Source organism: Habropoda laboriosa, unplaced genomic scaffold, assembly GCF_001263275.1.
Source record: "Habropoda laboriosa isolate 0110345459 unplaced genomic scaffold, ASM126327v1 scaffold102, whole genome shotgun sequence".
In the NCBI taxonomy this organism is placed as follows: Eukaryota; Metazoa; Arthropoda; class Insecta; order Hymenoptera; family Apidae; genus Habropoda; species Habropoda laboriosa.
In genome coordinates, this window is record NW_017100262.1 from 2568478 (window position 1) to 2585354 (window position 16877).

General features: G+C 34.4%; 6 protein-coding genes across 7 annotated transcripts in view; 3 read left to right on the forward strand and 3 right to left on the reverse strand.

Moving 5' to 3' along the window:
- LOC108573008 (monocarboxylate transporter 3) overlaps window positions 1-460 on the reverse strand; it is a 10779-nt gene extending 10319 nt beyond the window's left edge. Inside the window, exon 1 of the mRNA XM_017935360.1 lies at window positions 368-460. Within this exon, the coding sequence (XP_017790849.1) occupies window positions 368-460 (93 nt within the window). The remainder of the gene's footprint in view (window positions 1-367) is intronic.
- A 2529-nt stretch (window positions 461-2989) lies between these two features.
- On the reverse strand, window positions 2990-4507 carry LOC108572852 (heat shock factor 2-binding protein-like). Its single transcript, XM_017935171.1, has 6 exons — window positions 4451-4507; window positions 4124-4313; window positions 3923-4041; window positions 3728-3832; window positions 3394-3659; window positions 2990-3311 (listed from the first exon to the last, which is right to left on the reverse strand). Exons 1-6 carry the CDS (start codon window positions 4505-4507, stop codon window positions 2990-2992), a joined length of 1059 nt encoding a protein of 352 aa, XP_017790660.1.
- A 701-nt stretch (window positions 4508-5208) lies between these two features.
- LOC108572977 (delta(14)-sterol reductase) lies at window positions 5209-8117 on the forward strand. Its single transcript, XM_017935326.1, has 9 exons — window positions 5209-5324; window positions 5592-5749; window positions 5846-6035; window positions 6117-6397; window positions 6479-6842; window positions 6922-7220; window positions 7297-7550; window positions 7632-7756; window positions 7834-8117. The coding sequence occupies exons 2-9, from the start codon at window positions 5600-5602 to the stop codon at window positions 8115-8117; spliced, it is 1947 nt and encodes a 648-aa protein (XP_017790815.1). The 5' UTR covers window positions 5209-5324; window positions 5592-5599.
- A 663-nt stretch (window positions 8118-8780) lies between these two features.
- On the forward strand, window positions 8781-9873 carry LOC108572979 (proteasome assembly chaperone 1). Its single transcript, XM_017935328.1, has 5 exons — window positions 8781-8945; window positions 9029-9108; window positions 9179-9342; window positions 9415-9610; window positions 9689-9873. The coding sequence occupies exons 1-5, from the start codon at window positions 8848-8850 to the stop codon at window positions 9871-9873; spliced, it is 723 nt and encodes a 240-aa protein (XP_017790817.1). The 5' UTR covers window positions 8781-8847.
- Window positions 9874-10122: 249 nt separating this feature from the next.
- Window positions 10123-11697, reverse strand: LOC108572928 (cyclin-K). The gene is made up of 6 exons (XM_017935271.1): window positions 11479-11697; window positions 11279-11410; window positions 11069-11207; window positions 10829-11005; window positions 10599-10745; window positions 10123-10520 (listed from the first exon to the last, which is right to left on the reverse strand). The coding sequence occupies exons 1-6, from the start codon at window positions 11695-11697 to the stop codon at window positions 10123-10125; spliced, it is 1212 nt and encodes a 403-aa protein (XP_017790760.1).
- A 440-nt stretch (window positions 11698-12137) lies between these two features.
- On the forward strand, window positions 12138-16462 carry LOC108572884 (ribosomal protein S6 kinase 2 beta). Of its 2 annotated transcripts, XM_017935215.1 has the most exons (13): window positions 12138-12204; window positions 13174-13250; window positions 13365-13559; window positions 13644-13725; window positions 13946-14106; window positions 14207-14313; window positions 14389-14566; window positions 14632-14797; window positions 14873-15028; window positions 15086-15594; window positions 15678-15916; window positions 15993-16254; window positions 16334-16462. In XM_017935215.1, exons 2-13 carry the CDS (start codon window positions 13197-13199, stop codon window positions 16460-16462), a joined length of 2238 nt encoding a protein of 745 aa, XP_017790704.1. In that variant the 5' UTR covers window positions 12138-12204; window positions 13174-13196. The 2 variants fall into 2 exon arrangements, with proteins under 2 accessions (XP_017790704.1, XP_017790703.1); XM_017935214.1 differs by lacking the exon at window positions 12138-12204 and having other exon boundaries at window positions 12962-13250.
- The last annotated feature ends 415 nt before the right edge of the window (window positions 16463-16877 follow it).

The following is a 16877-nucleotide window of genomic DNA, read 5'->3' on the forward strand; positions in this document are numbered from 1 at the left end:
ACGCAAATGCCAGTTGAATCATGAAACGATGACTATGAAAAAATGAGGACTAAAAGTGGAAAGAACAAAGGGTATGTGACATACAGTTGCTCGTGAAAGTTTTCGTACATCTCGTGAAAAGGTTACCTTCACAAAAATACGAAACAAGTTATAAAATAATTACTATATATTCCTCTTCTTTTTTAAATTATTTATCTTTTTTTTTTTTTTTTTATTTATGTCGCAATTCAAAGAACTGAATTTGCTTTGATAATTCAAGCGTTAAGACAAATATATCCTTTCTACAGAGTGTACGAAAATTTTTCTGAATGATGGTATACGTTAAAAAAAAACTGAAGGTAAAGTAGAGAACATTAGTGAAACTTACGATGTTATTAGCCGTAGGTTTCGCCTTGATCTGCAGTCCATCATCGTCACCGATCTGCTCCCCGATCTGTTCGCGGCTGCTAGCGGGGCCCATGTCGGCGCCGCGGCGCCTACCCTAGGACGTCGGTTTCTCACACTGCCTTAAACGAATCGAGACACCCAGACGTCCGCGATCTCGGGTGTCCGCGTCCCCGGTGGACGAGGAACGACACGAGATCGACGCAATCACCAGCCGGATGACACCTGGTTAGGGCGGTCCGGTGCGCCCCCTTTCGATCTATAAACCCTCCATCGGCGCTGCATGAACAATCCTGGAAGTCGTAGCTGCTCGATGACAGCTTCTTCCGGGCGTTTCACCGCGTCTCTCCTATCTCTCTCTCTCTTTCACTCTCTTCTTTTACCTTTATCTCTATTTTTTTTCTTTCAGTCCATTGATGATGCAGACCATACCACTACTGTGCACACACACAGTTAAAAAAAGAGCAGATCTTCTAGGCAACTAATAAAATCCGACGTGAAAGGATAATAAATTTCTGCTTCGACGTTTATGCGTCGATAATACGTCACACCGGCTGCCTACTTTTCCCGGTTCCTCGTTATGAGTAACAATTCGACGAAGTCGCGACACGACCGCCACCACCGGCACCAAATTCAGATCGTTCGAACCCCTTGACGACGACGACGATGACGATGACCAGGATGTTTAGTTGCAACCCGCGCACGACCTTTTCCACAAAAATTCGATCCACCTTTTTTCTTTGTTTCTTTTTTTTTTTCTCTTTCTCTGGGGAACCTTTACGTGTACCGCCTCCCCGTTGATCCGTTTTCCCGTATCAATTCGTTCGCGTCACAATTCGTATCAAACGGACGATTAGAAAAATATAATAAGAACGGTGTCACCGTTTTCGCGAAGGCTTATTCCACGGTACAATCCAGGACGATTTAGGAGAACGTGGAAAATCCTGTTGGAGAGAATTTTCTCGCAGACGATCCCGCCGCGGGTGGGTAGCGCCGCGGCGCCCCGGGATCAATAAAACGACCGCCCGGCCGTCGCCTTTCCTAGGTCCTGCCTGCCTGCCTGTGCCGTGATCTCCCGTTTACGCGACGCCCGACGTCGCGACGCGTACCCCCCACCACCGCGATTCGCGCCGCGACCGCTGAACGCGCCGAACGTTGCGCGGTGGTACGCATGCGCGATCTCTGCTCGCGCACGCCCCCACGTGGCCTCTTGCCACGAGCATGCGCAGCACGATTATCGACGCGATAGCTGGTCGGTATTGCATACGCCTATACCTAGCCCTTCTATTTGTCTTGTCCCTCTTTCTCTTCTTCTCTCGCCATTCTTTCCGTCTCTTTATGCGGGACAACATACAGATTCCTCTTGATTACTATTTCCGTTAACGTCACGTTTCTTTTTTTCTTGTTTTTCTTCATTTTTCACGAGAATTGATGGACAGTTTTTCTCATTATAGTTAGAACGTATCGTGAGTAAGATTGAAAATATGTGATAGCACGGAAGATGAATAATGGGACGGTATTTGTGAATTTTTTTTTTGTCCTCTTAATGAAATTGAATCGCTTATTTCGAAAATTCGTGTAATTTATTTACACATACATATATATGTATATGTATATATACGTAGTACGATATAGGTCTTGCTGCATGTATCGATCTTGGTATACATATATCGATTCGTGTTACATGTATTTGGCAGGTTGAAATTTGCGGATACTTACGTACTTTTCAACCACATTTCACGGTTATAATTTCAGGCAGCCGGTTAGTAATTAACCGGCTTATCGGAACCGAGAGTGGCACGCTGTCTTTTGCAATCACGAAGTGCGCCGTGTATACACGTGCGAATGTTTTCGCTGGGGCTGCGCGGTTCGAGGAAACGGGATACTGCAGTGCTCGTTGTCGCAACCTTCGAAGTTGAAGGCCATCGGTTCTCAATGAAATTTAGTCTAACGTGTGTTTGTCGAGCGTCCGCGACAAACGCGTATCCTTCTGTTGTGCGCTTTTTTGCATGCAGATTACACGTGTTAAATTAAACATCTTTCATCTGCGAGTATTATGCTGAGCAGAAATAAAAAATAAAACAACTGCTCGTCTATGTTTCATTCGTCGTTTAATCGAGTCATGTAAATTCATTAAAAGGAATAAACGTAGCGTCCACACTGTTACAAAATATTTGCATAATTGGTTTAATCACACAGGCAAAATATTAACGCGCTCGATTACGTTCCTCTATACAACTGTATGCATAATCGATTCCGTACTTATTCCCTACGTTATTCCACACAATTGCTTTTATTTTATAGCCGCATAAGGCAGATCGATATTCGACAGTTGTCGGACTATTCACGAACACGTTTCAAGGATATCCTGATGTTTGATAGTGCGGCAATTCGAAAACCCGACATCTGCCTAAACAATCTCTTTCAGTGAAAACGCAAACTGTAACTTCCACGAACATTGTATTATTCCCGGCTGTTCTCACTTGAACCAACCGATTCCAGTTAATCTAAGAAGATAGCCGCCGCATCAACGAAATTTCTTTCTTATTATTAAATTGTTCGCGATAGAGGGAAAGAATTAATTGCAGCCTGTATGTACAAGTGTTCAGTTCGAACCGATGTATTTCTGCGAATCTCGCAATTGTTTTATCACTTGTTTAGCGACCGTGCTGATCTCGCTTTTATTAGACGTAGCGATGTCCTCTATTTTGCCAATCGGCAGGCTCGTGATCAAGTCTTGAATGTGTCTAGGATTAGTCAGACCGTACGTGATCGACTGCAACACACGTAGACATAAGAACTGTATTTCGTCCGGTAGAGAATTGTTCTTTAGATAATAATTCAGCACGTCGCCTACTCGAGACTCGAACAGATGCTGCAACCCGGTTTTATTCATACTAACATTATAGAATATCATCAGCATTAACCTACAAAAAAGAAAGAAAACAAAACACGTTATAAAATAAAACGACGAATAAATTGTTAATTATCGGTCGTTTCTAAGATTACCTCTTTAACGCTAAAGAACCTTGTGAAAGCGGTAACGTTGGCATAAGCTTCACCATTTTCTGTACGAAAGCTCTGCCGTTCTGATCGGTGATTAAAAATTCACGTCCCTCAGCGCTCGCTGATATATTTGTCACAATGCCTATCAAGCCAATTATAAACTGATATTCAACGTTACAAGTGGGAGGAAAAGCATTTCTATAAGTGTTTATAAACGCGACGAAACTTCCGTCTGTTATTGAGAAAAATTCGCCGATCTTGTGCTGAAACTGTAACGGTACTTCGGTTTTTAAATTGTACACCGTTCATTGAATTCTTCAACGTTGGATATATTTACCCCGGAGAGCCAGACGTCGACGACTTCCGGGAACCTTGAGGCGCGCCACGTTAAATTACCCAATACTGCCCCCAAACTTGCACAGTATGTACTTTGATTCAGTATCTACGAAAATAATATACATATGTACACCGACGCGATAAACGAGTACGAGACCAAATGAATAATTCATAGGTTCAATTATTTCCAAATCACTTGTTCTCTTAAATATTCCATTTCTTCTTGGGCCTTTTTGTTACCGTCTACTTGCTGCTGCAATTGACCGCGCAATTTTTCACACTCGAGTTCCAACGTTGAAATTTTTTCTGTCTCCTCTGTAAACATCCATACGAAATCAGAATTAACGAGACGTGTTACAATTTTAAGGGGGTGAAAAAACGGTTAATGTAATTCCACCTTCTTTATCCGGTTGGTCGGCGAACGATTTCGGGAACGAACGAACGAAATCCTGTATTTTCTGGCCGTCGTCTAAATTTAGTTTCTCTAAATCGAAATCCAATCCAGAATTAACGAGCGCCTGTGGAACATCTTTTACAAACTTATGGATACTTTTCTGGACGGTGCTCAGGGTGTCCTCCACGGACATCTGAAAATTACGCGGAAGTAGATTTCCTTTAGCGTCACTTCCGGTTGCTTTTTATATTCTACAAACCACAGTGTGTGGAAATGAACGATGCCGATCGTTGTTCAAACGATAGAAACACGAACCGATTGCAAACATACCAAAAATTGTTCTTCATCTTTTAAGTCTATTTGATCTTCCTGAGAACCACTGTCCATGTTTTTTTTTTTCAATTGAATTTTGCCCCGTTCTAAATAATGCCTTTTATTATGCTTAACGGATTTACAAGTCGGGAAATACTTTGAACATATTGACAATCTTTGAAAAAATTTCATCTGTCATAGTGTAAATTATTATAACCTGCGTGGAACGCTGAAATATAAATTATTGTAAAGGTGCGCGGATTTCTACGTCAACGCAGTACGATTTAAAACATTTGAACGATGTATCCAATTGGTCTGCACTTTCTAATAGCATTTTCTTACTTAGAGATTATTTTCGACGCACCACGAATGCTCCTTTTTTGCTGTAAATTACAAGGGAATTGTAAAACTTGTGTGTTTTATTAAAATTTCCTTGGAAAAATGATGAACGTAATAAACTTTTTAATGAAAATAAGGTTTGTATCATATGAATGCACCCTGCGAATGCACCCTATGCTGCTAGATTCGCTTTTATACGTTTATACGTTTTTAACTTTTGTACGTTGCTGTACATTTTTTTATAATCATAAATTTAATGCAAATGTTTAATCACCTTGGAAAGCATTTTTATTTAAAGTTATACATTTACAATGGTATGAACATATTTACACTTGAAATTGCTCCTTTGTGAACACATCGTAATAAGAGCGATAAATACTATTTAGCGTGGCCTGCATTTTATGCATCTTGGAACACCATAGTGTGTGAGCGTCTTCGTGTTATGATGCAAAAAAAAAGCGTTAATAATAACCTTACGATTAGAAGCTCCCGTATTTTTAAACCAACTGGAATCTCGTTACAAGATATTGCTGTCGTTTAAGTGAAACTGAGTGTAAGTTATTAAAAAACATTGATTAACATTTTGATATGTTAGAAGTTAATTCATGAATCCTTATGTAGGCGATGGTTTACGGTCGGAAGAATTTTGAACAATATTCTGTTTGTTTTAGTAATACTGTCAATAGAACGATGTAATATGATAATATTTTTTGTAAAAATGAATGTAACTGTTTTATACAACAAAAATTTGTCTGCATACCTGATATATTTAACTGTTATGTAACGTAACGAATCTTTATAGGTCATTATTGGTTTTTAGGTACAAAAATGAAGTTTTCAGAAGGAGAAGAAGTGCTTGTAAAGCATCCAAACACAGAGGAATATCAAAAGGCTAAAGTATTAAATATGAGGGGAGAACGGTACAAAGTACAGTTTGACACAGGCATTGAACAATATATTAATGCAACTGATATTAAGGTATGGTTTTGATAATGTTCAAGATATGTATTGAGGTGTTTAAATGTCATTTATTTAGTATTTCTTTATTTATAAATTTTCTTCCCAAAATTTCAGGAAACTAGAACATCTAGGAGTACAACAAGATCAAGTACTAGAAATAGGAAAAGTCCTTCTAGATACTCACCAGCCAGAGCATCTTCACGCAAACGTTCACCTGGAAGATCTCCATCATCTGTAAATAAGCAAGCTACAAAAACTCAAAAACTTGCAAGGGTTTCTTTGCCACGTATAGAAATACCTAATGGTAAATGTACTGATACTACTGATGTACTGTTTTTGAACAACATCATTAAATAATTCAATTGTTGCTTTATAAAATGTATAGAAACACGTGCTGAAGACAATGTTATCAGTATAAAAAATCCAAAAGAAGACAATTTTGCTGAATCAATGCCCCTTCAAATGCGGTTGAAAGAACTAGGAACGGTTTCACGTAGATCAACGAGATTATTATCTAATACGCTAAGAGCAGAAGCAGACTATAAAATGGTTATGCTAACAAGAAATATTAACAGAGCTGTATCTCTTCCTTTAGAAAGGAAAAGTCTGATGCACGAGTTTAACGTTGACGGGAAAGAGAGGGGTCACTCGGTACAGAGAGACCAAGTAAGATTTGTTTGTATATTTAAATTATTTGTTGTTAAATAGTCTAAATATTGAATGTATTTTATTAATGTTTGATTTCAGGATTTATTAAAAACTTCAAATTATGAGGAAAATGTGGATTTAAGTAAGCAAGTAATAGAAAAACGTCAGAAAGAAATAAGCATGGTTAGTGAACCACAAGAATGGGGTGGATGGCTTGGTGCCCTCACTCTCATATTTCTTTCTCCTGTACTTATAATCTTGCCGCAGTTAATGTGTACAGAAAATCAATGCACATTTGGGTATCCTGAAATACCTACAAATTTACACTCTTACATAAATTTTAAAGCTTTTACTATATATTTTGGATTCTTTTTATTTGTAACGATTGTTTCGATCACTCCGATTGGACGAAAAGTTGACGGACCACAAAGTAGAATTGGAAGGCTACAGTATCGTTTAAATGGTAACTTAATATGTAAATGATACATTTTGAAGATTGACCATTTGTATGAAATTTGAATAATTCCATTCTATCCTCTCAGGATTTTTATGTGGTATTTTATCTGTGCTACTGTTTACTGTGGGTGTATATAAAGAACTCGAAGTCGCTGATCTCATTATAAAAAATTATGTACAATTTGCAATTAGTGGTTGGATACTTGGAGTAATCTTGTCACTGTTGCTATTTATAAAAGGAGGTAAAGCTCCCGTAGCAAATCTTAATATACAGGGATCTACTGATAGTGCAATTTACAACTTTTGGCAAGGAAAAGAAATAAATCCACGAATTGGCCCCCTAGATTTCAAAATAAATCTTTTTCGAACATCTGTGATAGCTATGGTAATAATTTAAAAAAAAACTTTCTTATTTATAAGCTATATAAATTAAAACTTGTATGATTGTATTTAAATTATAGATTCTCATAAATATGTCCATCATGGTTAAAGTAATTGAAGAAGCCGAAACTTATAGTCTCGAACATCTTAATATAGGCGCTTTATTAGCCACTTCATTGCAAATAATTTATGCAATGGATGCACTTTTCTTTGAATCTGCAATGTTGACAACTTTCGAAATTATGTATGAAGGCACTGGTTATATGTTATGCACTGGTTACATGCTTTATCCATTTTTACCGACTCTTACGACAAAATATATACTGTATCACAAGTGAGTACTAAATGTGAAATACAACAGTTCCATGTAACAGATTTTGGAATTACAACTATTGTATTATTTCTTCAATTTTAGGACGCAACTTGTTTACCACTTTGTTTTTCCTGTACTCACGTTTATAGTTGGATATTTGTTGTATAGAATCAGTAACTCACAAAAAGATAAGTTCCGAAAGAATCCTTTATCTGCCTCATTAGCGCGTAAGTATAAAGTCATATGTTGAAACTAATATTAAAGTTAAGAAAACTACTGTATATATTATATAATTATTTTGTAGATTTAGAAAGTATACCAACCGTTCGCGGTAAAAAGCTTATAATATCTGGATTATGGGGTCACGTGAGACATCCAAATTATTTGGGTGATATAATAATGTGGTGGTCGATATCATGTATAAGTTTGGCATGTGATATTTTGCCTTATTATTATGCAATTATATGCACAGGATTGTTAATACACAGAGCGATAAGAGACAATGAACGTTGCAAAATGCGTTATGGTTTAGCTTGGGAAGTATATATATCACGTGTTAAATACATGATTTTATATCGTATATTTTAAAACAGTGTAGTATGTCTACAGAGTTAGTAAGGTATTTTTAGATACCAAAATATGTCACAAAGTTGTACCTTTATAACTGCAATGCTCATTTCTTAGAATATTTTAGTTATATGAGGATTGTATTGAGTCTATATATATATGTGTATATATATATAGATAGATACATATATGGGACACTTATATAAAATCCACAGAACAATATAGGGTCCAAATTAACAAGACTCAAAACCAAAAAGAAAGAATATATCATTTAATAAGATAAGATGTTGAAAGCAGATAATTTCTTTAAAAATTTTGAAATAACAAAGTGCTGTTATTTTATTAAGAAGTAAGAATTGTCTATATAGTTGATTTTAGAAAAACAGTTGTACAATAAGACAATGTTGATATGAACACAAATAGTGTAAAATATATTTCTATGATAAAGACATTTTAGTAAGAATTTTTGTACTTTTTATACAAATATGTATAATTGACAATTGATAAATAAATAATTTTTTAACAGTCGCGTAGTTATAAAATTACATAAATTTATTGAAATAAAATGTATAATATTTTATAAAAATTAATAAAAGAGAAATTTTTATATCTTTTGTATTGCCTTGTTTACTACATTCTGAGCAATTGTTTTTCCTGATGTCATTGCGTAGTAAGCGGCATGACATAGCATTAAGAGCGACGTTCTGTAAAGTGCTTTGTAGTGAGTTTTATTAATTTTATTCAATACAAAATGGCAAGTTTTTTTGGGGAAGTAGTATTTCCAGTTTCCCGAGCATTTTGGGATGAAGAAGATGAATATGGAGCAACGCAAAATTCCGTTAATCAACCGTAAATTAGATATTTGTTCGATATAACCTCTTCACAATAAACAGACTTTAACATTTTTAGTATTTTTGTTAAATGTGTTTCAGTCAATTTTCTGTTCGATGGTTAAAAGAAAAACCGCCCCAAATCGATACTTTAGTCGTAATAGAAGGCGAAATGTTAATTGGTAATATATATTTATTTTTACCGGCGTCGATACTTTCATTGTGTTATATATGTTTTTGATGTAATTATAGATTTTTCAAAAAAATGTTTATGTGAAAATTCTGAAGAATTGTGTTTAGTGGAAGATGACAATCAAACGAAAGTATGTTCACTTTATCAAGTTAATGATAATGTGTATTTATGCATTGTATCTCCGCGCTTCGATACCAAATTTTCTGCCAAGCTTGTTGACAAGGTATGGATACGTAATTTAAGTAACTAAATGTTCAATATTATTAACTTAGATTACTGTCGTTTAATTTATTAGATGGGTGAAACTATATCAAGTGCAAAAAATACAATTTCTGTGACATGTCGTCATATATCACAATTTAAGAATAAAAATACTCCAACAGTACCATCTTTCTTAAGAATGTTAACTACAGAAAATGGAAAAAATGTCTGTAAATTAAAAGAACCCTACTTAGAACAGCCAAATATTGTATATGGAGTTGCAGCAGGAGGTTGATATTCAAATAATCATATAAAATATATTTTAAGATATATAAGTTTATTAATAAACTTGAAACTTTTCTTTTCAGTATTGTCATATGCCCAATTTATGGAACTACCTTCAGTTCTGTATGTTTTGTATACAGACAGTTTTGTACTGGACTCATTATCTGCAGAACCTCTTTTAAAATTATTCACAGCAATGAATTGTACATTACATAATGTTACATTTGCTGGAAAAGACTTTTTTAGTAAAGGCAACCTTTATATGTAAAACATTGGTTAATTTTTTCTTGGAAATGTTATATTTATATTTCCTTACTTAAGTTAGAAATTGAAGTATGCAAGTATTGATAATACAAAAGCTTTATAATTAAATACTATTGTCAAATAGTAAACCTTACAATATTTACATTATTTACAAGGATTTAATTATTACTTTTTGGATAGTACTAACTTTAATTATAATAGTGACACTTACATAAACAAAATTCGCATTTTTGGTGTTACAAATTTGTATGTGTTAAGGTTGTGGTGGGTAATATGTACGTGGTGCAGGTGCAGGAGGTACTGGGTTGTTTGGAGGAAAGTATGATGCATTTGTAGGATAAGGATATGGTTGAAATGGTGCTTGTGTTGTAGTAGGGGCGGGTGGTGCAGGTCGTATGGTACCCGAAGAGCCCATATGATGCATGGGTGGAACAATATGATTCATTGTATTTACAGGAGGGGGAGGTACAGAAACATTAGCTGGAGGAAAGGCTGGTGGATAGTTGATATTACTAGGTGCAAAATTGGCTGGATATGTTGGGAAGTGTGTTGGCACATCCATTGGTTTCATTGAATCTGTAGTATCTGTAGTTGGACATCCATTTGCAGAGACTGCAGTTGCTTCAACTTTAGTAGATTTTCCTGGCGTAACTACGACGCAATATTGATAAGAAATTTATTTAATTTTTTCTGTATTGTAATAAGAAAATATTGCTTTAGTATGCATACCATTTGGTGTAGTAGATGCTGATTCTGTGGGGGGTGCTACTATAGCTCTGTCTCTACAGGGCTCATTAGATGGTGTTAGTGGTGGTGAATCTGGTGGTTTTGTATTATTAGCTTGTGAATACAAATCTAATACTTGGTGACATATGTCTGAAAAAGTTAAATATATACATAAATGGTTATACTCATTCTTCATATTGATAAAAAAAATATTAGTACAGTTTTTTAAGAACCTTCTAACAGATCCATAGTAACATCCTCAACAAACATATCCCACCACCGTAAATGTTTTGGTTGTCTTCCATTCCAATCTACCACTTCAAATTTACTAAGTTTCCCTGCTAAATACATGAGAGCAACAGCTATAATTTCTGGTTCCCACTGTAGGGATAATGTGGTACACAAACTATAAAGAATAAATAGGGATTACACATAATTATTAACGTGGTTATTATATTACTTAATTTATTATTCATTTAATTCACAGAATTTGTATTGATACATACCTTTAAGGCATTTTGCATATTTCAGCAAATAACTATATGGGTGCTCAACTTGCAAATCAAATTTAATAGTTTGTAATAAAATTCTTTCTAATGTCATGACTTCTTCCTATAAAGTGACAAAACTTATAGAAATATTACTTTCTATATTAAGTTACTTTAGTAATCAAAATAACATACCTTTGGATCCTCACCAAATGTCATGAACTTTTGCTCAGTTAACAAAGACTTTGCAGTTTTAATTATATCTTTACATTTCTTTGGAGTTTCTTCAACTTTGCCTGCCAGGAATAAACAACAGCATGCAGTCACCTATATGACATGTAAAATATAAAACATCTATTTCCCAGAATAAAATACATTTACCAATAGATACTTACATATCTTGGAAAATTTTTAAATGAATGAAACATGTAAAATCTATGGAAATAAACAACACCAGTTGCCATTGTATTATAACCTAAGTCCATTTTTGTGCCTGTGTCAATAATGAATCTTGCACCTTCCTTTCTATATCGACATTCTGTTTCATAATCAATCCCATCTTGAATAGATGGTGTATTTCGTAATTCTTTTTTTTCATAATACCAGCATGGCATTTTGTTGTTCTTGGAAAACAAATATATCAACAGAAGAAAATTACTTGTGTTTATATAAATCAGTTTACATAAATAGATATCACATCATTAAGATTATGTCATTAGTATAAATGTTTTTACTAAATATAAATTTAAATAAGTAACAATTTAATCATTAGGAAGAGACAGTCACTGTAAGTTAATAAAATTAACCGTGGAAATATACTATGTAGCTCTTTCTGTATGAACTACAAAGTAGGCAGGTTAGAACGGTCATCAATGTCCAAAACGTTCTCTTTTTTTATCTAAATATTTTACATGAAAAACATATAGTTTTTTCAATTAAAAAGGAATTAATTATTTTGCGACGCCAGTAGTTTCGAAATGGTTGTTATAAACAACAACTGTATCACTCACAGTCTTTACAAAAACATACTACATGAATTTATCTACAGTTCGACATCTGTGCGCATAGTTAAGAAACACTATCACTTCATATAAAATTGTACCACTTGTTGGATGTCAGGGGTATGTTCCATGTGAACGTGTCTTATAACAAGTAAAATAAATGCTTTATATTCCTTTATTTAATCTTACTGGTAACAACACAATTTATTAAAAAATTTAAATACAATTTTTATTAAAAAGATTACGAGGATGTTTTTCTACACTAACATTGTAAATGATATAATCTAAGAATTTCGTTGATAGAACATTAACAATAAGAAATGTGAAATTGTGAATTAATTTCTTTCTATATCGCTTTCTCATGTATTTATTGTTATCATTGTATACACTGTCTGTATCTTATTAATATATCTCTTACTTTATTCTTTTGTTTGTTTAATGACAAATCGATAACGTATATGCGAAAATGGTATCTTAGGCTGAGACCATAACATGTAAAAAAAAAAAACGGGTGACATTGTAATAAACGTTGGAACATTCGCTTTTGCCATAACATTTAAATAAACGTGACCGAAATATTCGTTGTCATTATTCTGGTTATAAGTTTTGTTATAACATCTACAGCACCTGTGTCTTAGGCCTTACAGTTAATTATTTTGTACAGTGAGTTTAATTTAACATAATATTTACTTATATTGCGTCTTAAATATTTTGCGCATTATAATGCGTAATTTCTTACAATTATATATCTTTTTCAAGGTATACATAGTTTTCTATATTTTTGTAATGCATGTATGACAAAGTTTGTTGAAAAGCAGCCATTTTGTTCGACTTTATTTAAAGCCACAAAGCAGGTGCTTCCGGTTTGCGTCAGAAATCTGGTTTGAATGCCTTCGGTTTAACGCGTTATCTGTGGTCGATACGTGCCAGAATATATACTGTACATGCGTCTAACAATTTACCGCGAATTCCTGTAACACTTGGCGTTTTAAGGGTGATCTGCGTTGCGCCCCTGTAACACAACTAAATGTTAATTTATGACGACCGCGCACGTAGGAATATTTTACGAAAACATCTACAATTTCACAGATAATAACACGACGTCGAATATAATGCCGTTGGCGAATTTGACAGTTCCTTGGTCTGAACAACATATACTCGAGAAGGTAATGTTTTCATCGTATTGGAACGATCGACTAGCGTTAAAAGTGTTTCCATTGTAATTCACTAAAGTTAAGTTGTAATTAAAAGTTTGTGTTATAAGAAATTTGATTCTGTAGCAAGATGTAGATATCCTCCCAGCAGAGTCTCAAGAGGAAATGATAAGTCAAGAAAATGTGGTTGATCCACCATCAAATGGGTGTTCTGAGTCTCATGAGATAGAAGTACGCGAAGTAGTAAGAGATGGTCATGAAAAGGCAGATCCATCCCAATTTGAATTGCTTAAAGTTCTGGGTCAAGGATCTTTTGGGAAGGTATTTAAAATTATATTGAATTAAAAGTAAATAAGATTTAATGAGATATGATTTTTTACGAAGTGAAATGTTTGTATTATTTAGGTGTTCCTGGTGAGAAAAATTGTTGGAAAGGATAGTGGAACACTTTATGCCATGAAAGTGTTAAAAAAGGCTACACTGAAAGGTGCTTAATAAGTTAAATGTATGAGGGTAGCTCTGAAGATTTTAAAACATGAAGAACACTATAATGAAAAACTAATTTTAAGTATAATATACAGAGATTATGCTTTATTATGTTAATAATTATATTAAAATTTATAAAGGGAATTTTCAGAGCAATTCTCACCTTAAAAATTATTTCTCTTTTTTTTTTTAAGTGGTTTAATGTTGCAATATTATCTCAGTTCGGGACAGAGTTAGAACAAAAATGGAGAGGAACATATTAGTGGATGTTGAGCATCCATTCATAGTTCGATTACATTATGCATTCCAAACAGAGGGCAATCTCTATTTAATTTTAGACTTCTTAAGGGGTGGTGATCTATTTTCAAGATTAGCTAAGGAGGTAGTTCCTAATTACTTAACTTCACACAATGTGCAGTTTACAATACTAACAGTATATTTTGAGTAATCAACTTGGTTCATTTTTATAATTATTGTTGTAGGTAATGTTTACTGAAGATGATGTGAAATTTTACTTAGCTGAACTTGCTCTTGCATTGGATCATATACATAAACTTGGAATTATTTACCGAGATCTAAAACCAGAAAAGTTTGTGTCATATTGTTTGTCATTCATTTAAATATTATACAACAAGTTTTATAATATTTATTCTTTTTACAACAGTATTTTACTTGACACTGAAGGTCATATATCTTTGACTGACTTTGGTTTAAGTAAACAACCTTTAGATGATTGTAAGGCATACTCTTTTTGTGGTACTGTAGAGTATATGGCACCTGAAATTGTAACTAGAAAAGGGCATTCGTTTGCCGCCGACTGGTGGAGCTTTGGTGTTCTTATGGTTAGTTGTATTATTAAAAAAGATATTCAGATGGTATGAGTTATAAATAAATTTTTGATTTTCAGTTTGAAATGTTGACTGGGGCACTTCCATTTCAAGGTATAAACCGAAAAGAAACAATGACGCAAATATTAAAAGCAAAACTTGGAATGCCACTTAATATTTCACCTGAAGCACAAGCACTTCTTAGAGTGCTGTTCAAAAGAAATCCTGCTAATAGGCTCGGATCTGGTAATTACTTATGTCCTCCTTTGGAAAAAGAGGTACTTATAGATTCCTTTGTTATTTTGTATTGTATTATTTTAGGTGGAATAGATGAGATAAAAAACCATGTATTTTTTGCTACAATCGATTGGGAAGCGCTTTACAGAAAAGAAATAAAACCTCCTTTTAAACCAGCTGTTAGTCAAGAAGATGATGCATTTTATTTTGATAGTGAATTTACATGTAAAACGCCTAAAGGTAATAATATATGTTATAAATAAATCAAGCTAATTGTAGATGTATGAAATATTTTAGATTCTCCTGGGGTGCCACCAAGTGCTAATGCCCACGAATTATTTCGTGGATTCAGCTTTGTCGCGCCGTGCCTTCTTGAGGATCACATTAAAATTCCTGAATATAAAAACAGTGATAGTCTCAGTGCAACTTTTCCAACTTACGTGAGCCCCGTTCCTGTGACTGATGAATACGAATTTAAACATGAAATTGGTAAAGGAAGCTACAGTACAGTTTATTTGGCGGTTCATAAAGTTTCCAAGGTGGAGTATGCTGTGAAAGTAATTGAAAAATCAAAAAGAGATCCTACAGAAGAGATAGAAATTCTGCTCCGATATGGAAGACATCCGCATATTGTAACTTTGAGGGCTGTTCACGAAGACGATAAGCGAGCTTATTTAGTACTAGAATTATTACGTGGTGGAGAATTACTCGATCGTTTATTACAAAGACGTAATCTTACGGAAAAAGAAGCTGCCGAAGTAATGCATACAATAGCTAGTGTAGTTCATTATCTTCATGAAAATGGAGTAATTATTTTATTTATTCTTCGTTAATTTGATTCTATGTTGTATTTATTGATTGAACTTATTCTATCTTATGTAATCGATAGGTCGTTCATAGAGACTTAAAGCCATCCAATATATTGTACTCGAAAACAGGAGATGATCCAACAACGCTTTGTTTATGTGATCTCGGTTTCGCAAAACAGTTACGTGCAGAAAATGGTTTATTAATGACGCCATGTTATACGGCGAATTTTGTAGCACCGGAAGTACTGAAACGTCAAGGATATGACGCAGCATGTGATATTTGGTCACTCGGTGTTTTGTTATATATTATGTTAGCCGGGTAATTAAATAATCATTGATTACATAAAATTTGAAAACTATTTAATAATATTAATAATACTAATTTCATACTTTAGATACACGCCATTCCGTAATAGTCCTGGTGATAGTGCAACAGACATATTAGATCGTATTGGGCCTGGTTACATTGATGTTGAAAGCGGGATATGGTGTCTAATTTCGAATGAAGCTAAAGAACTTGTCAAACGAATGCTACATGTTGATCCTAATCGAAGGCCTACTGCAGCTGCCATATTAAAATATCCGTGGATTGCTAATCGCCATCGTCTTCCACAGAAAGTACTACCTGATAGCACTAGGGATCCACATAGTTTAAAAGTATATTATACTTGTTTGATATATGTTTGAAATATAATTTATAGTAAAATTAACAACATAAATTGTATGTACTTTATAGAGAGCCGTAGCAGCGACATATAGAGCGATGTCGAGTAGTCCGAGATCACCCCATATTGGCCCCGTAGTTATGTCTGAATTGGCTCGACGAAGAACGCAAACTAAACCTACTGGTCCTATCGAAGTTTAAAACAAAATTTTCCATTCTCTACCTTACTGAAAAGTAAGGGCGGTGATACATGGGTGTTTTCTACATTGTGTGAAAAATTCCACGTGCGACATATTTTGCACGTTGCGGGTTGCACGCAAGGTGTATTAAATCCCTATGTATTATCGCTCCAAAAGAAAGGCACCAATACATGGATTACGTATGCAATTACGTGTATGAAAAAGACTATATTTTGTCGATATAAATCTAGTATTATCTGTGCAATGTTCAAATGTAGCTAGTATCTACTAATTTTATAAAAGTGTTCTGTTAATGAGAATTCGGATCGCCACAATCATTTCTATTCTGGTTCAAATTTGTGTATGTGTATAGAATAGGAAACGTGTATTGAAATTCATATTTTCAATTTTAATATAATATAAAAGCCGGAAGGACA